The sequence below is a fragment of the Equus przewalskii genome, chromosome 29 (assembly GCF_037783145.1).
Source record: "Equus przewalskii isolate Varuska chromosome 29, EquPr2, whole genome shotgun sequence".
Taxonomy (NCBI): domain Eukaryota; kingdom Metazoa; phylum Chordata; class Mammalia; order Perissodactyla; family Equidae; genus Equus; species Equus przewalskii.
This window is the reverse complement of record NC_091859.1, coordinates 26,244,196-26,267,650: the sequence shown is the minus strand read 5'-3', so window position 1 is coordinate 26,267,650 and position 23,455 is coordinate 26,244,196. Positions and strand designations below refer to the sequence as shown.

Below are 23,455 nucleotides of genomic sequence, written 5' to 3'. Positions count from 1 at the left end.
TTTGAAGGGCTCTTTCCAAGTTGTAGCTATGGTTTAACTTATTCAAGACTGCTCCCATCCGAAGGCACCTTGTAGTCCATCCTCATGTTTCATGGGTGAAAAATCTGATTCCCAAAGAGTAATCCTGCCTTGCAGTTTATTGAGTACTTTTAAGTTCCATGAGTGCATTTTACCCTTACCCCGGTTCTGTGAGGTAAAGATAATTCCATCCCCCTGTAGGATGAGGAAACTATGTGGCTACTCTGCAGCCAGTTCTGAGCCGTAGTCAGTATTCTTCTGTTGCCTTCACTGTTAGCCAGGGGTGTTCCTGTCGTAGCCACCAGGATTGGCCCCCCCCCAGCTGCCCCTCTGGTCACCACATCTTGCTGCCTTGCTGTGGGGAGACCACAGGTTGGGTCTTTTTCTCCTTAAGGCAAGCTTCTTGGGGCAGCCACTCCTGACTGCTGCCTTCAACCTTTCCTTTCCTTGGAGATTTTTTTTTCCTCTCACAAGACAGACCTCAGAGTGGAAGCAATCTTTTCCAACATCCTCCTTTCCTTCTTGCAGCTAAAATGAATCATAGAGGCTCTTTTCAGTTTTTGTCGATAAAACTATTACTTATATTGTTTCATATCCTAAAAGCAATATGTGTATGGTTGAAAACATTTCAGACAATACATAAAAATAAAAGTAAAGTGATCTCTGTTCCATTCTGAATTTCCCCTGACACGGAGGGACCACTGTTACTGAATTTTTGTTTTGGATTCTTCTGGTAATCATCATTCTGACTTTCAAAAAGAAACAAGAATTCTCTCCTTTTCGATTTATTCACTTTAGGCGGTTATCTGTTGACTCTTCTTTCCATTGTAATGGCACACAGCTGATCACTACAGGGCAAGGAGCTGGAGGTGACCAAAGCAGATGTGGGGGGGCTAACGAAGGTAGTTAACCTCACAAAAGTCCTTGGTCTAAATGTCCGAGGAGGCCATAAGCAGAAACCTCTCTCGATCCTGACTGTGCACTTTTTCCTGAGGATAGGTCCCACAAATCCTTCCCTTTACTCTCGCTGAACCGGAAAACCTCGTGGAACTACAAGCAATAATTGCTGTCAGTTGGCGTGCGTTGACAGTTGTCTGAGAAGCTCTGGGCTGCACCACTGATTCCTCTGGAGCCCTTGACCTGGACTTAGAGGCCCTTCCTTGTCCCTCCATTCGCTTGTCATGAGTGCTCATGTGGTTTCTATCAAATAAGTAGTTTTTAAAATAGCTATGTTAATTAGATCTATTCAGTGGAGAAGGGTTGTGGGATTCCTTGAATTGACCTAAAGATTTACCCTTTGCTTTGGTCCTTAAGGCACCCTACATATGAATGGCATCCCCGAATTTGCTCCTTCAAAGAAGATTAACTCTTTGAGCCTTACTCTTTTTTAGACACTGAGATATGACTATCTGCTGTAAAGAATTTTATAGTCTAATAGGGTAGGGAAACTCTAGATCTTTCTCTTAGGATCTCTTAAAACAGTAGTTTTCAAAGACCCTGGGGATCTGCAAAATTAAAACTATTTTTATCACAATACTAAGGTGTTATTTACCGTTTTTACTATGACATTTGCACTGATCGTGTAAAAGCAGTGGTGGGTAAAATTGCCACACCTTAGTGTGAATCATTGTATTCTTTCCTGCCACGTATTTGCAGGGAGAAGGAAAAAAAGTTAGTTTCACTTAAAAATGTTCATGATGAAGCAGTAAAAATTACTAAGTCAATTATATCTTGACCCTTTGAGTGCACATCTTTTTAATGTTCTGTGGATGAAATGGGAAGCACACATCAAGCACCTGGCTGCATGGGGATTGTGTTGAGGAAAAGTCCTTGTGTGGTTGTTTGAGTGGCAAACTGAACTAGTTCTTCTGTTTCATGGAACACCATTGTTAGAACTTGAAAGGACAGATGGCATATGATTACTCAGACTTGGTTATTTGGCAGGTATTTTCTTGACAATGAACAAAGAGATCTTGTCTCTTAAAGGAAGACAATTAATAGTATTTGTTGCCAATGATAACATTTGAGCTTGCAAGTGAAAATTAGAATTTTGGAAAACTTGTTTCCATTACTTTGAGCCTAAACAGGTTCACAATATTGTAAAGACTTCTCCAATTAGATTTGTGGCGTCATCTAAAAATCACATGGGTTAATATTATGTAAGAAAATTAAGGAAATGTGTCACCATTTGGCAGATCTGCATAACTCAGTAAGCTGTTATTTTCCAGATAACCAACACCTTGATGTCACAGAATCTTACATGGGTAAAAGAGCCATTCAAAGTGCAAGAAAGATGAATGGATTTTAATATAAAAGCACAAAAAGTTCAATAATGTGGTTTCAGATTCCACACTGCAACTAATTTTTAAGAAACTACTATTTATTTTGGTGTAGTATCATAGAAGAATATCCACTGTTATCTGAAAAGGCTGTTAAAAGGCTCCTCCCCTTTCCAGCTACATGTATGCGTGAGCCTGGTTTTCCTCATACTTCAGCCAAAGCAGCATGTGGGAACAGATTGAATACAGAAGACATGAGATGCTTGCTTTCTTCTGCTAAGTCATTAAAGAGATTTACAGAAATATAGGACAATGCTTCTCTTCTCACTAAATTTTTTTGTTGTTTTGGAAAATATTTTCATTAAAAAAGTTATTTATTGGGGCTGGCCCTGTGGTCGAGTGGTTAAGTTCACGTGCTCTGTTTTGGTGGCCCAGGGTTTCACCGGTTCGAATTCTGGGCACAGACATGGCATTGCTCATCAGGCCATGCTGGGGCCGTGTCCCACGTACCGCAACTAGAAGGACCCACAACTAAAATATGTACAACTAGGTACTGGGGGGCTTTGGGGAGAAAAAAAGAAAAACAAAATCTTTAAAAACAAAAAGTTATTTATGTTAATCTGTGAAGGAGTTTACTATTGTTTTAAAATGAATTAACATATATTTTTGAATATCTTTTATTTTCAGATATGGCAAATGTGGATAGTTATAACCTATAAACAAAAGCTTTTTGGGGTCCTTAATAATGTTTAAAAGTGTGCAGGGTCTGGAGACTACAAAGTTTGAGAACCATTTCATTACGGTAGCAGTTCTCAAACTTTGGGGTGCAGCAGGATCCCATGCAGGGCTTGAGGAAATATGGTTCCCCCACCCCTCTGCCCCCAACTTTCTGAGTCTGTGGGTCTCAGAGGGGCTCAGAGAATTTTCACTTCCAACAAGTTCACTGGTGATACTGAAACTGCTGGTCTGGTGACCATGCTTTGAGATCTGCTGCATTAACAGATTCCTAATTGATGAGGATTTTAGGCTGGTTACTTTTAAAACTGCAAATGAGAAGGGGGCTGGTTACCTTTAATAAAAGCAACTCTGAGGAGCAGGGTTTGCTTGCCCTTTGTTGGGAAACATTTACATTTGTAATGGAAACCTCCATCTGTAAAGATGCCTTCTCTCTGTGCCAGGAGGAAGAAGGGGGATGGCATTATCTCTAGAAACTCTTGATCAATACCAAAGGCAAGAACTTAAGTTGTTTACTGTCTGGCAACCTCATGTAAGTGACCCCCCTCCCCCCCCAACATCCTCCTTTGTCTTTAGCTGAGGATAATATTTAAGCAGTGACTTCTGCCATTTACTCAATCCGGTTTGATTCTTATCTAAAAGTTGTGGGACCGCCCAATGGCCAGAACCTACCGGCACTGATAGCATTTTAACAACTCTTTTTACATATTCTTTCCTTTTTCTTGAAAAGAGATAACTCACATACCTATGCCTTAAATTTAGCCTAACTCTCCACCCATGTTTGCAGCAGCAGCAGCAGCAGCAGCAGCTCCCCATGCCAGCAGCATCTCTGACTGCCCGTGGGTCCTGTCCCCACGCAGCAGCAACATGCCGGCACCAGCTCTGCCTGCCCATGGGTCCTGTCCCTATGCCAGCGGCAGCAGCAGCAGCTCTGACTGCCCACGGGTCCTGTCCCCATGCTATTCCTCACCATTCCCTAAATAAAAGAGCACTACTGCCAGATCTTTAGAGTCCAAGAAATCTTTCTTTCAACTCCTCGGCTCACCGACCCCGCATCACTAATGACATAGAACTTTCCTACTTCTCCAATTTTCTTTTTAGCAATGCTGATTTTCTTAAGAAAAGCTCAAAGTGTATTGTCTTTTTCTACGTTTATTGAGTACCTGCTCACCCTGCTGTGCCTTATGCTGTGCTAGGTGCTCATGGGGCACGGTTGCATAAGTCCCTGCCCTGAAGAAGCTTCACAACTTTTAGAAGGCAAACTAGCTTAGACAATCCAGATTTTGAGGTTAGCACTTTTTTGTTTGTTTGTTTGTTTGTTTTTGAGGAAGATCAGCCCTGAGCTAACTGCTGCCAATCCTCCTCTTTTTGCTAAGGAAGACTGACCCTGAGCTGACATCTGTGCTCATCTTCCTCTACTTTATATGTGGGACGCCTGCCACAGCGTGGCGTGCCAAGTGGTACCATGTCCGCACCTGGGATCCGAACCAGTGAATCCCAGGCCACTGAAGTGGAACATGCGCACTTAACCACTGCACCACTGGGCTGGCCCCGAGGTCAGCAGTTTTAATCAAACGTTTTTGTTTTCTTTCTGAAGAATATTTTTGTGTGTGTTAAATATTTCTCCTCCTGATTTTAAATTGCATTAAAGTAGTTTGATTTTCATGTAGGAATATTTCAAAATTGCCAAATTTTGATGATGACAAGTAAATGGATCATATATAGCATATCACATATTCTAATATATTTTAAGATACCATAATGTTTATAGGAAATTTTCATTGTTTTGCTAGTTTTTCTGCGAGTCTTTGTAATGTTGTTTGCCCTGCATAAAAAAAAAAATCCCCTTCTGTTTGTCAGTAACAAGCGAATATGTAAATTGTCTGCTGCTACCCATTGTGAGGCATTAAGTCAGTCTGGGTCTCAACTTGGTCATCTCTAAAATGTAGATATTAGATTAAGTGTAAATCTAACTCTGCTTCTAAGGTACTATTTAAGTTCTAAGTGTCTTACCTACTTTATAGAATGGAGAACCAAGGGAGTATGAAGTGCCTTTATGTTAACTGATTAAAATAAAAGTTGTGTCACTCTCACCACCACTTTGGTTCTGAGTCATAGGTGATTTATTTAGTCTTCAGCTCTAGATAAAGGCTTCCTTCTCATCTGGGAACTGAGATAGTGGTCTCGTGGTTAGAACGAAAGACTCAATCTCACTGCCACGATCATATCTAAGAGTAGAAAAACAACTGACTCATTGACCTGGAGCAGATCACAGGATCTCCCGAAGGCAGTCAGTTTAACCCCAGAGAGTTAAACTGATCATGTAATGCAGCATTATTGGAAGAGCCAGTACATAAATGCATTTATCTACTTAATATTTTTTTTCTTAGTTGAACATGTATGGATATCTCTTGATTCTATTTAAAAATCTTTAATAGCAGATAATTACTTTTATAGGAAAGCTTTGGAATATGCAGTTCTTTTTCTTTTCCTTTTAAAAAATCTGTTCTTTTTAAAATATGTCACTTAAGCTGCTTTTTAAAATTAACTTTTGTTTTTTCTTTCTTTCTTTTTTTTTGGTGAGGAAGATTTGCCCGAGTTAACATCCATTGCCAATCTTCCTCTTTTTTTTTGCTTGAGGAAGACTAGACCTGAGCTAACATCTGTGCCAGTTTTCCCCCATTTTGTCTGTTGGATGCCTCCACAGCATGGCTGATGAGTGGAGTAGGTCTGCTCCCAGGATTTGAACCTGTGAACCTGGGCCACGCTGAACTTTAACCACTTTGCCACAGAGTTGGCCCCTAAAATTATTTTTTAGTCTGAGTATAGCCTACCTGAGAAGTTGGGAATGAGATGACCTTGAATAATTTACATGTGAGTAATATGAGGTTTTTTGTTTTTTTTTTAAATGGAAAAGACTGCTGTATATATTGAGGGAATGAATTAATAGTTATTTAGCCAACAAGTATGTATTAAACCTAACTCATGTACCAGGCACTATTCCTAGGCATGTAGTGATGAACAAGAGGAACCCATTGACTTCATATAGAACTGGCATTTTAGTGGGGGAAGCTTTTGATTTTTTAACTAAAAAATGTGAACTATAACCTGTATATAAATCAGCAGTTCCCAAAGTGACCAGCAGCATTGGCATTTCCTAGGAACTTGTTAGATTTGCAAATTCTGGCCCTCCCCCACCCCCCAATGAATCAAACTCTGAGAGTGGAGCCCAGCAATCTGTCTTACAAGTCCTCCAGGTGATTCTGATGCCTGTTAACGTTTGAGAACCACTGATATAGATAAATGCAGAAAAAGCCTAGATGAGGAAGCTTTTGCATACCATTACAGTGGGGAGACAGCCTGAAGATATAGGAAAGGGAGGAGGTAGTTAATGAAGCAGGGCACAGAAGGCATGATACCATTTCCGCCCTGGAGATACTCCATCTAGTGGAAGATAGACATGCATAAAAATAGTACAGCACAGAGTGCTAAGGATTCTTTAGAGTACAAGGTAGAGTAGAAGACGCATGTTAAGCAATACGTTCTCTTTGTGGGAGCTGAGGGAAGACGGCGACTGGGGAAGGTGGAAGTGGTTGAAAGAAGCATGAAAGAAAGGATATTCTAGGCAGGGGGAGAAGCATGTTCAGAGGCATAGAAACCTGCAAGTTCTTATCCTCTTTGGGGAAGGGTGTACCATTGGAGTGTCCAAAGCTTCAGGGGCAGATTATAAAGGAGTTTAGATTTTATTCTGCCTGCTATGCTGAACCTTGACAGGAGTGTTGGTGGATGCTCAGCTATCACATATGCCTGAGTATGAGGTGATTCCTCATTTTCCCCAAGAAGCTCCGTGTCCCCTGGTACCTTTTTGACCCTCATCTCTTCCTATGTTCTTCCCTTTGCTTTCATTGTTTCTGCTGCACTGGCCACTAGTTCCTTGCCTATTTCAGATGGGGTTGTCTGCCTCAGGGCATTTGCACATGGTGTTCCCTTTCCTTGGACCGTTTTACCCCCAGTTACCCATGTGGCTTGCTTCCTCACTTCCTTCATGTCTTCGCTGACCTTCCAGTGAGGCCATCTCTGATCTCCCTATTTAAAACTCACCCCTACCACATGAACACACTTTGCATCTCCATGTTCTGCTTTATTTTCTCCATAACATTTAACATCATCTGACTTTATTTATTTGGTTTATTTCCTGTCTTCACCTTTCTAGAATGTAAGCTCCACGAAGGCACAGATTTGGCTTTTCTTTTATTTACTCCTGAGTCCCCAGCCCCTAGAACGGTGCCTAGCACATACCAAGTGCTCACTAAATATTTGTTCAGCGAATGGATAATCACTCCTTTCTTCCAGTCGTCTCACCTACTTTAAGCTAAAAGTGATTGTCACTTCCACTATTGATTTTTTTCCTTTCCTAATTTGAAAGATGTAACCACCAAACTGCATTTCTTTCCCATGAGACAATTAACTCTGCGCTGAGTAATCAGATTGTAGCCAAAAGCAAAGACGTGATGCTCGGGTTAGTCTTTGGGGCCCTGTACACTGCTGCGGGCCTGATCCTGGGCCTGCCTGGGAGGAAGACAAAGCTAGGGTAAGCTTTGGTCCTTGGCCTAAAAAAAACACCTATATCGTTTTTTGAAAAAGATCAAACTTGAAACAGAACCATCTAAAGTCTGTGTCCTATGTCACTATGAACTCCTGTGATAGCTCCAGAACAGTCCCTGAAAGATGAGTAGGAGTTTGGTAAGTTGGTGAAAGAAAGGGGAAGAAAGCTTTCAGCAGGGGTAAAAGCTGAACACAAACACAAGGATGAAGCTTAGACTGGATACTCGAGAATTAAAAGGCTGCCTGGTTATAAGATAAGATACTAAGGGAAAAATCACACAGGTTTGGGAATGTCTTCTGTGCTAGTGTCTCCTATAAATCAGTGACCCATTCAACAAAGGCGTACTGAGTTCCTCTGTGCCAGGCACTCTTGGAATCGGTCGAGTACTTCAGGGAACAAAATAGGAAAGTTTCCTGCCTTCTTGAGCTTGCATTCTGGGGAGGGACACATATAATTACCAGTGTAGGTAGCAAGTTAATTATTTAATATGTTAGAAAAGTGAAAAGTGCTATGGAAAAAAGCAAAGCAAAGCAGGACAGGGAGGATTGGGAGGGGCTGGGCTTGGGGGCAGCGGGGAGTGGATGGCTGCAGCATTATATGGGGCCAGGTCTTCTCTGGGGACTGTTGGCTAACTGCTTTTTGGTAACTTTGTTTAGCTTCTGATTTCCTTTCTACATTTGACTGCATTTGCATCCCAGCTCTGTCGTTTGCTAAACTAAGAATGTAGCAGTTTAAACTGAGCTTCCAAGCACGCGGCGGCAATCTTGAAAGTGGAGTGATAGCAGCCTCCTTACAGGGTGGTTGGGAGGACCGAATGATGCAGATTGCACAGTGTCTAGCATAATGCAACTCACAGAAAAGGTTCTCAACAAACGTCAGTCCCACCACTCTAGTTTGCAAACATGCAATTCTGTGATATATGTCTTGGCTGGATTACCTTTTCATTGATTTTTTTCATAACCTCTAAGTTTGAACTGTTGTACTCTTATTCCAAAATATGTTGGAAAAATGCATATAAGCTGGAGGCCGTGTGCATTTACCCTAGGCTCTGTTTGCCCATGCCCATCGACGTGGTTTACACCTGGGTGAATGGCACAGATCTTGAACTACTGAAGGAACTACAGCAAGTCAGAGAGCAGATGGAGGAGGAGCAGAAAGCTATGAGGTAAGGCTGATTCTTTTTTAAAAACAAACCACAGAAAGTTCCATGAGTACAAGTAACAGTACATTTCAGAAGGGTAGGGTGATGTTCACAATACTGTCCAAAGGAAACTCTGCATCTCAGATTCATGCCGTTAGAACATTTTGGCACTCATGTGTCCGACCCTTGTTTCTTGATGCTTAAGCAGGATCAGCCACTTTGGCGAGATGCTCGCCTTATATGTTAGATGGCCGCTTTATGACCGTGGCGCTAGTGATGCCTTGCTCTCCGAGGGGCCTAAAGGTGAAGGAGCCTCCCAAAGGAGTCCCAGGCTTAGAAGCTGGCTCAGCCCAAGTCTGAGGCGTGATAGCTTCATGAAGTAAAAGTTTTATCATGCAGAATAGCTTCACGGTAATACCCATTCCCTTGAAAAGTAAAACAGGCCTCCAGACTTAACTTTTTTCCATTTGATAAAGGCAGTAAAAAGTATATTCCGCTTATCACCTCCCCCTTTTTTTTTAATTTCCCCAGAGGGGGTGCATCGTTCCTGGAGGTACTGCAATACCAAGTCGATGCGCGGAGTGGACAGAGCAAGCTCCTATTCCATCTCCCTGCTCCAAAGATCCATTTAATATATTGTCCTCAGATAGAGGATGTATCAGATATTAAACTCATAAGAACAGATACTACACTTCATCTTAGCCAAAAGGCCAAGAAGCAATACCTTTATCCCTTTTAATATCAACGAATACACTATGGAACTAGAAACTTGGGTAATGTTTTTACTAGGGAATTTTGATCATTTCACTTACTTTATCTGGGAAAGGTGTAGTGAGCTTCTGGTGAGCCTTCAGAGCTGGGGATCTGGCCGGTGTAACTTCGCCTTTGATTGCTCAGGAGTATTTGCTGAGAACTTCCTCGTTCACTTCTTTGTAAATGTTATGGGTGCACCCCAGGTGCAGGTCATTGGCCATGTTATACTGCCACAAATTGTCTCTTTGTCTCTGTCAGAGAATATAAGACCTTCCCAGTGCATGAAAATGACTTTGACAGGCTGGTGCCATGTTTTACTAGTAAAATGTGAAAGCTTACATTTTAAGTAAACTGTCGGGGTTACTGTGGGAGGTGCGTGAGAATATTTGTTGATCATATTTGATTGAAACATAATTTATTATGCATCTTAAATGTTATAAGCATTATAGTGCTTCCTAACCTACTGGGTAGTTCCAATGGAGTAACCAAGAAAATCCAGGTTGTAGGTTACCTCGTAGTCACATTTAGGGCTAGCCCTAGTCCGTGCAAATGTAATGAAATATATTTGTTTTCATTAGAGAAATCCTTGGGAAGAACACAACAGAACCAACTAAGAAGAGGTAAGCATTTTGAGTTTCCTCCCAGGAATAAAGATTGAAGCATTGAAGTGAAACTTCCAGGTTCTCACTTGTTGTTTGGTGCACGTTATTTTGTATTTACTCTGTTACTCCTGTTCAATCCCTCTTCTGCTAGTTTTTGACCCTTAAATTAAGTGCATCCATTAGATGGAAAATTTTGCAGTGCCAAAGGCATAGTTGATTGAGAACTCTGATTTTTTTGGGTTGTAGCTAGCCAAAGCTTTATTGTTTCTGGATGGGTTAGAAAAAAGGTTTTCTTCTCTGTCGTTTTCATTAATCTGTCTTGCTGTACTGTTCTCTTGATCCATTTAAACTCTAACTTACACCTAGTATTTTACTTAGAGTATTTATATCCATCATTTAATTACGTGTTCAGTATATATTTCCTTATCTTTAAAAGCTGTCATAGCTGTATGTCTTATCTTTAAGGACTTGGGAAGGCGATTTAGCTCAATGATAGGAATAAGCTGCATCTATCTTGATTTGAATCATACCTGATCTGATAGGTCTTTAAAACAAGACTGTGTCACTGAGAAGCAGAAATCTGTTAACTGCCACTTCTCCACTTAACCATTAGACTTAAATGAAAGAGTTATTCGTAGAATTGAGCCTGAGGAACTTTGAGATCCAGAAGTGCCTTCTGAATCATCTCCTTATGTTAATTATGTATATTTATTTATTGTTTATACTGACTTTTAAATTATTTAAAGTAATGATGCAACATTACAGAAAGGTTGAGAGGAAAGTAAAAAGAGCAAACTCGCGTAATTCTATGGCCCTCATTCAACAACTCTGATCATTTTTTTATTCCTTTTTCATGCATGTTTTTATAGTTATAATTTATCATCTATGCAGTTTTGTATCTTTTTACGTTTTATATAATCATATATATTTCCATGTTGATAAATTATCTTCATACTACTTTTAAATTTTAATAGTTTTATAATACTCCATAAAATAACTATACTGTAATGTATTAAATGTTGGGCACTTCGGAATTTTCACTATTGTAAATATTTTGTGATGTTATATTTGGGTCCATGGCATTTTCTGTTTGTAGGTTTATTTGTTTTTCCTGTTTTGTTTCTCTTCTCCTCCTTGGGCTAGATTCCTGGAACTAAAATACTGAGCAAGAAGCATATGTGTGTTTTTATGGGTCTGCATGACTATATATGTATATATGTGTGTATGTCTACATGCTATATGTATATACAGTCATGCCTTACTTAACAATGGGCTGTAAACTGAGAAATGTGTTAGGTGATTTCGTCGTTGTGCAAACATTACAGAGGGTGCTTACACAAACCTAGATGGTGTAGCCTACTGTACACCTAGGCTGTATGGTACCAATCTAAGGAACACCATTGTATACATGGTCCATCATTGACCGAAACATTGTTATGCACATGACCGTGTTACCAAATTGCTTTTCCAAAGAGGAAATGGGGGACACCCATTTGGAGTGACAGCGGCAGTGTTTGAGAGGAATAGGTTTACTATACTTGGACTAACATTGAGTCATCATTTTTTGAGGGAAACTAATTTAGTAAACAGAAGGTAATACCTCATCGTTCTCTTTTGCATTTCTTTGATTATTAGTGAGGTTGGACAATTCTATATATTGTTTGACTAGTTGTAGCCCCACTTTGTGAATTCTCTTGCTGTGTCCTTTGCCTGTTTGTTTATTCAGGTAATGTGTTTATTCTAGGTATTTCTTATGTTTAAATAGAAATAGCTCATGTAAATTCATCTTAGAACCTTGTCGCATTTGCCCTTGTTTGCATTGGTGTTGTGTCATATCCAGTGTATTTAATTGTATTCTAGTTGGAATTGGTAAATTGTATCTGGTAAGATGACCCTCTGTTAACCAGAATTTATCTATTTCCTAATCTGCCTAATAATGAGCTTTACTGGGATTATGAGTAAGCTTTAAAACTAGTAATGAAATATTTAATTTCTTGTGCACCTTTGAGTTAGTAAATTTTGGTGGCAATCTTATTTTATTAATAGGAGTTGCACTTGTTTCGTAGTTTTATAAATACTTGCTAATTTTCTAAATGTTTATATTCTTGTAAAATTCCTTGTTTATTAAAAGATTATAATTTTTTGTAGGATATAGAATAACATCTGGCAAATTTAGTAGTGCCAGCAAGCTTTTCAGTGTTGATGAAATTTTCTAGAACATAGTTGTGAGCTTGTTGGTGTTTCTTTCCAGTGAGAAGCAATTGGAGTGTTTGCTGACACACTGCGTTAAGGTGCCGATGCTTGTCCTGGACCCAGCCCTGCTGGCCAACGTCACACTGAAGGACCTGCCAGCTCTTTATCCTTCTTTTCATTCTGCCAGTGACATATTCAATGTCGCAAAACCGAAAAACCCTTCCACTAACGTCTCAGTTGTTGTTTTCGACAGTACTAAGAATGGTAAGCTCTCCTTGTGGGTATTTTAAAATCATGTCATCGTTGGATGTTTGAATAATGAATGGAGCAGACATGGTTCAATTTTAAAGAAATGCTCGGTAAACTAAAAACGTAAAAAGAGAAGCAACAGAGCTGCCATTGTATTTCAGCCCTGACATCAGAAGGGGATTGCATATGTTTACTCTGTGTAATACAGATGCCCTTCTGTTCTGTGGCAGGCCCTCACACCTGGGACTCACATCTGCCTCAATCTCTTTGCTCCGAGTTACTCTAGAGGCTTATTTATTTAATTTATTTTATCACGTAACTCCTGAGCAAGGTTGTTTTTTGCAGTTTGGACAGGACATACCTGGAGCATTGAGACTTTATATTCCGAAACATCTGGTTATACTGTATAGTGGATTTGGCAGATAATAGAATTAAAATTGTAATTCCTGGCGTAAAACTGCACCTTCATCCTTAGAGATTCCATCCTCACACTTGGCCACCAAGCTGCTGAGCCCGGTGCCTGTGTCTCCTTCTCTGGCCTCCTGTCTCTCCTTCTTCCTCTGCACTGAGCTCTCTACTTGGAGGCTCTATATTTTTCCCTTGTGTAAAATGAAAACTGTCCTGTTCCCTTTACCACATTAAGTCCTCTTCTCAAATTCCCATTCTTTTAATGTCATACGTCCCAGCTTAAATCTTTGGAACCATCTTTGACCTATTCTTTTTACTTCCCATAACTAATAATTAACCTTATCCTCTTACCGCTTTCATTTCTTGCAAATAACTCTTAGATTTCCTACCTTTCTTACTCATCTCATTTCTTCTACACCAGACTGAATTCCTTCACACAGCCTCCAGTAATAGACACCTAGCTGCTCTGCCTACCTGTAAAGGTCTTCTCCAGTCTGTCCAGCAGATGGCTGTAAACAAATCAGAAGACTCTGATTTTTTGGTTCGCTCCCTTTTTGAGCAGAATAATATAGTAGTATGTGTTGGTTTTTCCCATAGATATAAACGCCTCTTCTGGTGTTTAAGATTCAGCTTTAATTGCCTTGATTCTGCCCGTGGATCCTCGCATCGCTGCCTTTCTTGCATCTTCCTCATGCTGTCCCTGTGTTCACATGTATGTGGTGCTGCCTGTCCTGTTCCTCTTACTCTCCTAGCCCATCTCCTATTCTTTCCAACCCCATCTCAGATCTGTCTCCATGAATGTCCTGGACTAGTACATCCACAATGATTTTATTTTTACTTTTCTACATCCCTGTAGTACTTGTAACATAATTCACAACTTAGTTTTTAATTGCACAGGAGTTGGTGGTGTTCTCATCTAATTTCTTCATTGAGCAGAAAACTTACCGCTCACCAGTTTGTGTCCTGAACGATGTCTAACATAGTGCTCACTTCCTGCTACTTAAGTTATTCGTAATTTGAAAGGAAATTGTAAGTTTTCCAAGTACATATATCTCCCCCTTCACCCTATAGATCTGTTTCTGAACTATTTTGTATAAACAACTTATGTTTTCTATTTAAGTTACATTTTAAATATATAGGGAAAACAAAGGGATAATCTTTGGGAAGTTTTCACAAATTATCTGATATATTTTTGGGCTAAATTTAGCTTTGTTTGGTTGGTTTTTTTTTAAGATTTTATTTTTCCTTTTTTCTCCCCAAACCCCCCCAGTACACAGTTGTATATTTTTACGTGTGGGTCCTTCTACTTGTGGTATGTGGGACTCCACCTCAGCACAGCTTGATGAATGGTGCCATGTCTGCACCCAGCATTTGAACCGGTGAAACCCTGGGCCACTGGAGCGGAGCATGCGAACTTAACTACTCAGCTACAGGGCTGGCCCCTGTTTTTTTTTTAAATTAGAGCTTCCTTAAATTAAGGTACTCCGATAACATTTTACCTGAAGAGAAAAAGGAATGACATTATGTTAACAATTACTGTATACATCAGTTATAACCTCTATGGAGAGAATCTCGGATTTTCCTCTACTAATTTTATAACATAACAAAGACTTAAAAGATTGTGAATTTTGATATAAGTAAAATCTGTATTAAACTATAGTCTTATTCATACTGTTTTTGGATTCCCACTTGGGTTTCTATTTGGCTCTCCTACTTAGTATTCCTTCATTCAGTGAGGATTTCTGGAGTCACCGCTCTGAGTTGGCTGTTGTTCTAGGTAACAGGGAGACAGCAGACAACAAAAAAAAAAAAGACGCATTCCTGCGGTTTGGGAGCTTTATTTCTAGTGGGCCACAACTCACTCTTTATCATCTTCTGTTATCTAGATCAGGGATTGCCGAAGTCTTTCTTCAAGGACCAGATAGTAAACATTTTAGGCTTTGTGGGCCAAGAAGCAAAATGGTGGATATTATATAGGTATTTATATATGCATTTACACATTTAACCATTTTGAAATGTCAATACTGTTCTTAGCGTGGACTATACTGAAATAAGCAGTGGCTAGATTTTGGCCATGGACTGCCAACCCTGTCTAGATTTAAAAATTTGTACCCATATTTGACATTTCATTTATCTCATTTAACCTCTTCGCAGTTAATCATTGAGTTCTGTTGACTTTTTTCCCTTCTAATTTGTGTCATTTCTGCCCTCTTCTGATTATTTTGCCGTGTCACTTATGTCCTACACTTACTAATTGGACAGGACTTGAACAGTCCCCTGACCCAGCCCTGCGGCCAGCCTGGGCCTGGGTCCCCACGGCAAAGTGGTGTTTCCTATCAAGCTTATCCCCTTTGATGTACAGGAAATGAATTTCCTCCTATGACAGTTCATTTTACCTCGGGACTTCATTGACTTTTACAAGGAATTACAAAGTGCTTTCTCACACTGGTTAAATGTGTACCCCTTGAGAGCCTACAGAACTAATCAGATCCCTTTCCCGTGTGACATTTGTTTTCATTCTTCTTTAGCTGTCTCTTAGGGGTTTGTCTGTGTTCTGGTTTGCTCTTCTCAGAATGAGCTTCAGTTTCTATTACTTTTAAAGTGTGTCAGCTGGCATTGAACGTTCTATTTCAGTGTGGTTCAATCTGCAAACCAAGTGGGACTATTCATTCAACAAATATTTACTGAGTGCATACTAAGTGCCCGGTTCTCTGTGCTGAAGATGCAGTAGTAAACAGATGGACAAACAGTCTCTGCCCTTGTCAAGTTTACATCTTGGCAGAGGGAGACAGACAATAAATGAAACATACAAGTAAATTGGATAGTTTGTGGATGATAAGTCCTGTAGAGAAAAATTGAGCAGGGGCAGACTGACTGATAAGGTGATTTTGAGTGAAAATTTGAAGGTGAGAGCGCCTTCATGAAGCCAACATGAATATATGGGGAAGGGGTGATTCAGGTAAGTGGTATAGCCAGTGGGAAGGCCCTGAGGCAGGAGTGTATCTGGCATGTTAGAAAAAGAGCAGGGAGGCCAGTGTGGCTGGAATAGAGTGAAAAAGGGAGAGGAGAGGGGGCAAGAGATGAGCCTAGAGAAGTAACTGGGGACCAAATGGTGTAGGCCCTGGTAGCCATGGTAAAGACTTCGGCTTTATAGACATGTGTTGCTTAATGGTGTGGATATGTTCTGAGAAGTGGGTCGTTAGGCGGTTTCATCGTTATGAGAACATCATAGAGTGTACTTATACAAACCTAGATGGTATAGCCTACTACACACCTAGGCTATGTGGTACTAATCTTATAGGACCATTGTGGAATATGTGGTCCATCGCTGACTGAAATGTCATTATGTAGTGCATGACTATAACTCAGAGTGCAACAAGGAATCGTTGGAGGGTTTTGGGTAGAGGAGTAATGTCATCTGACTTATGTTCCCAAAGGATCAGTCTGGCTGCTGTAGTGGGAATAGACTGAGGAGGGGGCAAAAGTTATAATTCAGGCAAGTGGGAAGGTGGCTTGGATCAGCGTAGTGTTGAGAAGTGGTTGGATTCTGGACATTTTAAAGGTCAACCCAGCAGGGTTTCCTGATAGATCAGTATTGGAGAATGTCACCTTTCTTACTTTGAGTACTCTACTTCTGTTTAAAAGCACAACAATGTGATGGAAACTCAGGATGGCCACAGCGCATTGTTGACTCATACAGAACTCACTGTCGACTAAAACTCCTAAGTCTTTAAAAAAAAATTTATATGTGCTAATGCTCAAATCCCTCTTTTATGCTTGTTGTAGTTGGTCTTTGGTGCCAAGTTAAACATCTTAGCATTGTTTGTGGGAGAGTTTATTTTGCTAGATTTGACTCACTGCTTCACATAGTAAGAACTTTGGGGACCCCTTAGTCTGTTGTCTAGGATAATAGCCTCTCTGTCAGCTTCGTGTGAATCCACACAGTTCACAAGCCTGCCTTCTGTGTCTTCCAAAACCTTGTTGGAGAGTCAAACAAGACAGAACCTATGGCACACCTCAACAATCTCCCTCTACGTGACTGTGGCATTATAATTCACACTCTCCAGGCAGAATTGGTTATAATCCACCCACCTTGAGATCTAGCCAATATGTCTCTGTTATATCCACAAAGGTGACATGAGATGTTGTTAGTACTTGCTGAGATTACATACAAATACGTATACTGCATCCAGTAGAATTCTCTGTCTACCAGTGTAGAACCCACCATATCAGTGGAAAGAGAGACAGACAGAGACAGACAGAGGTGTATATCTGAGAGAGTTATTCATCATGAACACCTACTCTTAACGCTCAGTGCTTCGTTTAAAGATAAGCAGTCTATTGCGAAGGTTCTCTTTTCTCCAGTGCTCACCAGCTATATTTTTATGGTGCGTTTGAGACTCTTGCCCAGGACTGACATCCATCTTGCCAGGCTGTAATTTGCAGAATTAGATGGGCACCTTCTGTGCCCTTTTTGAAGATGAGAACTACAGCTTTCTGACTTCTCTTCTGTTTTCCATGATCCTTGAATGTCAGCGGCAAGTTTGCTGATCTGATTTGTCCCTGTCACGTTAGAACTCTCTCTCAGTTGACTTGTGTCATCACGTCTCGTCCCTGCCCCCTCCACTTCGTCTGCCCTCTTCAGCATTACCTGGTGAATCTTAGGAATTCACTCTGACTCCCAGGGTGCCCTAGAGTCTGCGCGAGCTCCCTCCTGGTGACCTAAATGCCACTGGCCTGGCTTTCAGTGGCCCTCTTCTTCTGGTTACCCTTTTGTCCCAGTACTTACCACTCCCAAATATTTTACTCTAGTCCAGCAATTCTTTTTTTTCCCCATTAAACATGGTTGATGTTTGCTCCTGCACGTTTCTGCTGCCTGCATGAATTTCTCCTTCGATATTGCAAAATTTAACATTTAATTGTACACTGATTTCCATCATTCCCCTTTTGTTGGGGGGGTTAATTTTGTCTTCCCCAGCTGCCTCTTTTTGAGACCATGTATTATATCACTTGAACAGCTCCCAGTATGCTTTGTACAGTGTCCTGGCAGACATCGTAGTTAAGTATTGATTAAAAATATGCCTATGTATTGTATTCTTTATTGCAGTTGAAGATGCCCATGCTGGAATGTTTAAAGGAAACAGCAAACAGACAGTTTGGAGGGGCTACTTGGTATGTCATTTCAAATGAATTGTATTTTTGCAGTGACTAGAATAAAAGTATGAGGAATAAAGCTGTTTTACTTTGAGAGGCTTTTTACTGTTTACTTTTCCTCCAAGGCTAGCATACAAGGACGTATTAATGAATGTTGATCTGAGTCCTCTTAACATTGTTATTTTGAAGCTTGAATGGTGCAATAGATCTTTACTAGTTTTCTCAGCTGTGAGCTTTCACCAGCCTTATGTTGCAGAGAGTGAGTTGTGTTTTCCCCCTCTTATTTTAGACCACAGATAAAGAAGTCCCTGGGTTAGTGCTAATGCAAGATTTGGCTTTCCTGAGCGGATTTCCACCGACATTCAAGGAAACAAATCAACTAAAAGCAAAACTGCCAGAAAATCTTTCTTCTAAAATAAAACTGGTAAGAGCATAAAAAATAGAGGAATCAATATAGCTTATCTCATTTAATACATGACCCTTCTCTCGTGGCCCATTTCCTGGTAATACAGCTCTGACAATCATAAGAAGCAAAGAGAGTCTCTGTTCTGCCACAATCTGTTGTCCTGAAGATGACTCTTTATTTATAGAAGATCTTTGCTCCTTATTCTTAATTTGGGCAAGATTCTAAGAGTCTTATTTGGTTTGTTGGTTTCCCAGACAGAAGCAAGATTCATTTGTTTAACAAACGAGCTTCTGCTGTGTGTCAGGTGCTGTTATAGCTGCTGAAATACAGCAGTGGACCAAACAGACGAGAGTCCTGATGGAACTTACAGCATAAGGGCCATGGGAGCATGGTAGGAGGAGATGGGAGGGACCACCCATGTAGTTACATACACATAGACTCCAACCTGCGCATTTATTAAGAGCTTTCACTCATAAAGAGAGTACACTTCAGATATTTGGAACATTTGGTAATGTGAAACCTTCTAGCTAATTGAGCCATTAATGTATCTAGGATTTATACCTATGAACTCTTCACGCTTGACCATTAATGCCATTTGATAGAGTTGAGTTTGGATGCTGCCCTGTGACATGCCTTTTCCTTGACATTTATTGTGTTCAGAGCCATTTGCCAGATTGATTTAGAGCACAGTCCCTGTGGGTGTACTTTCCTTTTGACCTTATGTCAAGACGCCTGCTGTTCTGTCAGAAGCATTCCAGGGGGTAAAACATGAATGTCATTTCTCTTACAATAGAGGGCATGATGTTCTTGGCTCAGAATTTGTTAGGCTTTGCTTTTCTTGATGTTACAAAGAAATGTTCTTGAAATCCTGCCATGTGTTTAGCTTACCAGATTCTTCCTTCCTTCTATTGACGTCATTTAACATTAGAGGTGGAAGGATGGGAATGGAGGTAGTGTTGGGGAGAGCTGTGACTGTGGGGGAGTTCTTACTTAGTTCATGTCTTGACCATGTTTTGTATAGCCCTTCCCCCCTCAAAGTTCCCTTTAACTTGTTTCTTTTTCCTCATAAGTGTTTCAGTTTTAAGATACATTGTATTACCTTTGTAAATATGATGGTAATATGAATGACATTTATGTTTTCTTTTTTTCATGGTTTCCTTCATACCTTTTTTTTTTTTGAGGAAGATTGTCCCTGAGCTAACATCTGTGCCAGTCTTCCTCTATTTTGTATGTGGGATGCCTCCACAGCATGGTGGACGAGTGGAGTTGGTGTGCACCTGGGATCCGAATCTGCAAACCTGGGCTGCCAAAGTGGAGTGTGCAGAACTTTAACTGCTGGGCCATGGGGCTGACCCCAATAACTTTCTTTTTGGTACTGGAACTATGGTAGTGCCCAGCTAGATTAGGGTTAAATTATTTCTTAGTCTGCAGTTATTTTTAAATAGATATTATATCCCTCCTTTTCGTGAGTTACTTTTAGTTCTGATTTGGGCAGATAAAACCATAGATTAACATTCATTTCAGCCAATGTTTATTTGGTTTCTTAGCGTCTTAGCTATTAGTTCTAGAATTATAGACACATGCGTATCTGTACTTTTTTTTCCCCCAGTGGAAAATGAGAAAACTTTATTTAAAAACCTTGTAGAAACCCTAAAGGAACAAAAAGCCATATTCCATAAATTGTGGCACTCAATATCCCAAAGCCGTCAAATGGCACCCTCAGTCCAGGCCAAATCTTAATGGACTTTCCAGGAACTGGGAAGCTGCTTGCAAAGCACTTATGGTTTTTCTTTGTTGAATTTTTTTTTCAATAACATAATTTTTTTTTATTAAGATTATGATAGTTAATAACCTTGTGAAATTACAGTTGTACATTCTTATTAGTCATGTTGTAGGTACACCACTTCACCCTTAGTGCCCTCCCCCGACTCCCCTTTCCCCTGGTAACCACCAATCAGCTCTCTTTGTCTATATGTTAGCTACCATCTACGAGTGGAGTCATACAGAGTTCATCTTTCTCTGTCTGGCTTATTTCACCCAGCATAATACACTCAAGGTCTATCCATGTTGTTGTGTATGGGACGACTTTGTCCTTTTTTATGGCTGAGTAGTATTCCATTGTATATATATATACCGTACCTTCTTTATCCAATCATCAGTTGCTGGACACTTAGGTTGGTTCCATGACTTGGCTATTGTGAATAATGCTGCGATGAACAGAGGGGTGCATGTGACTTTTGGAATTGCTGATTTCAGGTTCTTAGGATAGATACCCAGTAGTGGGATGGCTGGGTCATAGGGTATTTCTATTTTTAACTTTTTGAGAAATCTCCATACTGTTTTCCATAGTGGCTGCACCAGTTTGCATTCCCACCAACAGTGTATGAGGGTTCCTTTTTCTCCACAACCTCTCCAACATTTGTCACTCTTGGTTTTGGATATTTTTGCCATTCTAACAGGTATAAGGTGATATCTTAGTGTAGTTTTGATTTGCATTTCCCTGATGATTAGTGATGATGAGCATCTTTTCATGTGTCTATTGGCCATCCGTATCTCTTCTTTGGAGAAATGTCTGTTCATGTCCCCTGCCCATTTTTTGATTGGGTTGTTTGATTTTTTGTAGTTGAGCTGTGTGAGCTCTTTATATATTATGGAGATTAACCCTTTGTCACATGAATAACTTGTAAATATTTTTTCCCAATTAGTGGGCTGTTTTTTTGTTTCAATCCTGTTTTCCCTTGCCTTGAAGAAGCTCTTTAGTCTGATGAAGTCCCATTTGTTTATTCTTTCTATTGTTTCCCTCGTCTGAGGGCATATCTGTACTTTTGACTGTCAGCTCAAATTTCTTAGGCAGAAAGAATGACATTCCTGATTCTATTTATATAATTCCAACTAAAATAAATTTTTTTTTAAGATTGGCACCTGAGTTAACATCTGTTGCCAATCTTTTTTTTTCCCCCTTCTTCTTCTCCCCTAAGCCCCCCAGTACATACTTGTATATTCTAGTTGTAGATCCTTCTGGTTGTGTTGTGTGGGACGCTGCCTCAGCATGGCCTGATGAGTGGTGCCATGTTTGGGCCCAGAATCTGAACTGGCAAAACCCTGGGCTGCTGAAGCAGAGCGCACAAACTTAACCACTCGGCCATGGGGCCGGTCCCCTTTTCTTTTTTTTCCAAGTAAGATAAATTTTTAAAGGAAAGAAGATTCATGACGTGTCTCCATTCTCTGCTCAGGGTTGACTGGCCCATGTCTCTCTCTGCTGCAGCAGCTCACCGGTGCATCTGCTGGTGGATGGGTGTGTGCTGCCAAAGAATGCCGCTCCAAGTACTGGTCGATCCTTCAGCAGGCTATTTTTGGGTGACATGGAGTGGTATCCACAGGTAGAGGTAGGGTGGGGTAGCAACTTAATTGGACGAGGAGTACCAACAAGTTCTGTGCATGGTGATACCCCTTTCCATCATTCATTCACCCAGTTGGAGATTTATTTGGATTCTCAGACTTGTCTTTGTGGTGGCCAGCACCTCCTCAGAGGGTCAAGCTAATCATCGGTAACATTCATTGCAGGTCATTGTGCTGATGCTAACACCTGTTATCAGCTTCAGGGATTGGGACTTCTGATTTTTGGAGGCTAGAGAGAAAATGAGGAAGAGGAAGAATAGAGGCACTGTGTCAGCATTCGAGCCTAGTTCTTCAGTGACTCTGCTTCGTTAGGTTCTTCTTCCTGGTTTTATTATGAGTACCCTGAGATAGAGTGTCCTGTCATTGGGTTCCCAGTCCACTCCTAGTGAGCATTTATCAACTGCCTGCTCTGTGCCAGAGACTGTGCTCAGGATAACTGGGCAAATAAAAGCACTTAAGTAATTTTGGGGTGTGATCACTGCCAAATAAGTCTTTATACAAAGTCCTGTGAGAACACGTGAGTTTTAGTCGTACTGGGGCCAAGGAAGGCTTTGCGGAATAGGAAACAATTTAGCTGGGCCCTGCACAGAGCAGCCATTTTCCCAGCAGAGAAGGGAGTGGGAAAAACCATCCCAAGAACAAGAAGAGGGAGCCGCTTGAGCAAAGGGTAGATGGTGGAGCTAAGTGGTGTTTTCAGAGAACCAAGGCGACTATTCCAAGAGGCGCAAGCCCAGGCAGGGATGTTGCTGGTGCGGAGACTGGGAAGATGGGTTGAGGCCAGATTGAGAAAGATCTCCTGGTGAGGAGCGTGGACTTTATTGTGGAGGCGGGGGACGTCTCTAGGAGGAGGCGGAGGAGCCGATCATTTCTAAGAACACAGCAGGGAAAGCTGTAGCAGGTAGAGATTAGACAAGAAGAGGCTGGAGGCAGGAAAACCAGTTCAGCCACCCCTGCCATAGCCCAGCAAGACATTCGGGTTAGATAAGTGGTGAATTCAAAGCCGTGGTGCCCATGATGAGGATGGTTCTAGAAATAGAACCTCAACGCGACCCAGTGACTTGTTAGCTCTCGGAGGAGAGAGAAGGAGAAATGAAAGGGGAAGTGGATGTTACTAGTGAGATGGAAGTGATGGCATTAACCACACTCAGAGCTTCAGTGGGAGAAGCAGGTTTTCGGGAAGGAAACCCAGAGCTCAGTTCAGGGTGTGTTACATGGCGTGTGGGAGGAAAGGGCCGTTAGACACTGGACTTCAGGATCTGGATGGCTAAACCATTTTGCCCTTGGAGGCTCCTCTGGGAGGCCTTTGCCAAGGCCTGTGGCATCCCAGCCATCTGGGGCTGAGTTTGTCCCAGAGACCCTCACTCTCCTGCGAGCATCTCAGGACAAGTATTTACGCCTCTTCACCTTGTACCCTAGCGATCACCTCGGGGCCTGGCACTTGGTGCTGCTGGAGAAATGCTGTTGAAGGAATGAGCAAAAAGAAAGGCTGTGACTAAATACACCTACCATATA

The 23,455-nt window shown here is 41.0% G+C and overlaps 1 protein-coding gene and 1 non-coding gene across 3 annotated transcripts in view; one reads left to right on the top strand and one right to left on the bottom strand.

Moving 5' to 3' along the window:
- GNPTAB (N-acetylglucosamine-1-phosphate transferase subunits alpha and beta) overlaps positions 1–23,455 on the top strand; it is a 76,519-nt gene that overhangs the window by 25,810 nt on the left and 27,254 nt on the right. The window contains exons 3-7 of one of the 2 annotated variants that reach the window (XM_008527456.2): positions 8,684–8,803; positions 10,111–10,152; positions 12,386–12,591; positions 18,092–18,156; positions 18,428–18,562. In XM_008527456.2, coding sequence (XP_008525678.1) covers positions 8,684–8,803; positions 10,111–10,152; positions 12,386–12,591; positions 18,092–18,156; positions 18,428–18,562 — 568 coding nt within the window. Of the gene's footprint in view, positions 1–3,475; positions 8,804–10,110; positions 10,153–12,385; positions 12,592–18,091; positions 18,157–18,427; positions 18,563–23,455 lie in introns of both variants that reach the window. The other variant, XM_070600411.1, reaches the window with a different exon arrangement.
- Positions 9,311–9,501, bottom strand: LOC139080399 (U2 spliceosomal RNA). The gene has a single exon (XR_011534884.1). It is a non-coding gene; the product is annotated as a U2 spliceosomal RNA (small nuclear RNA).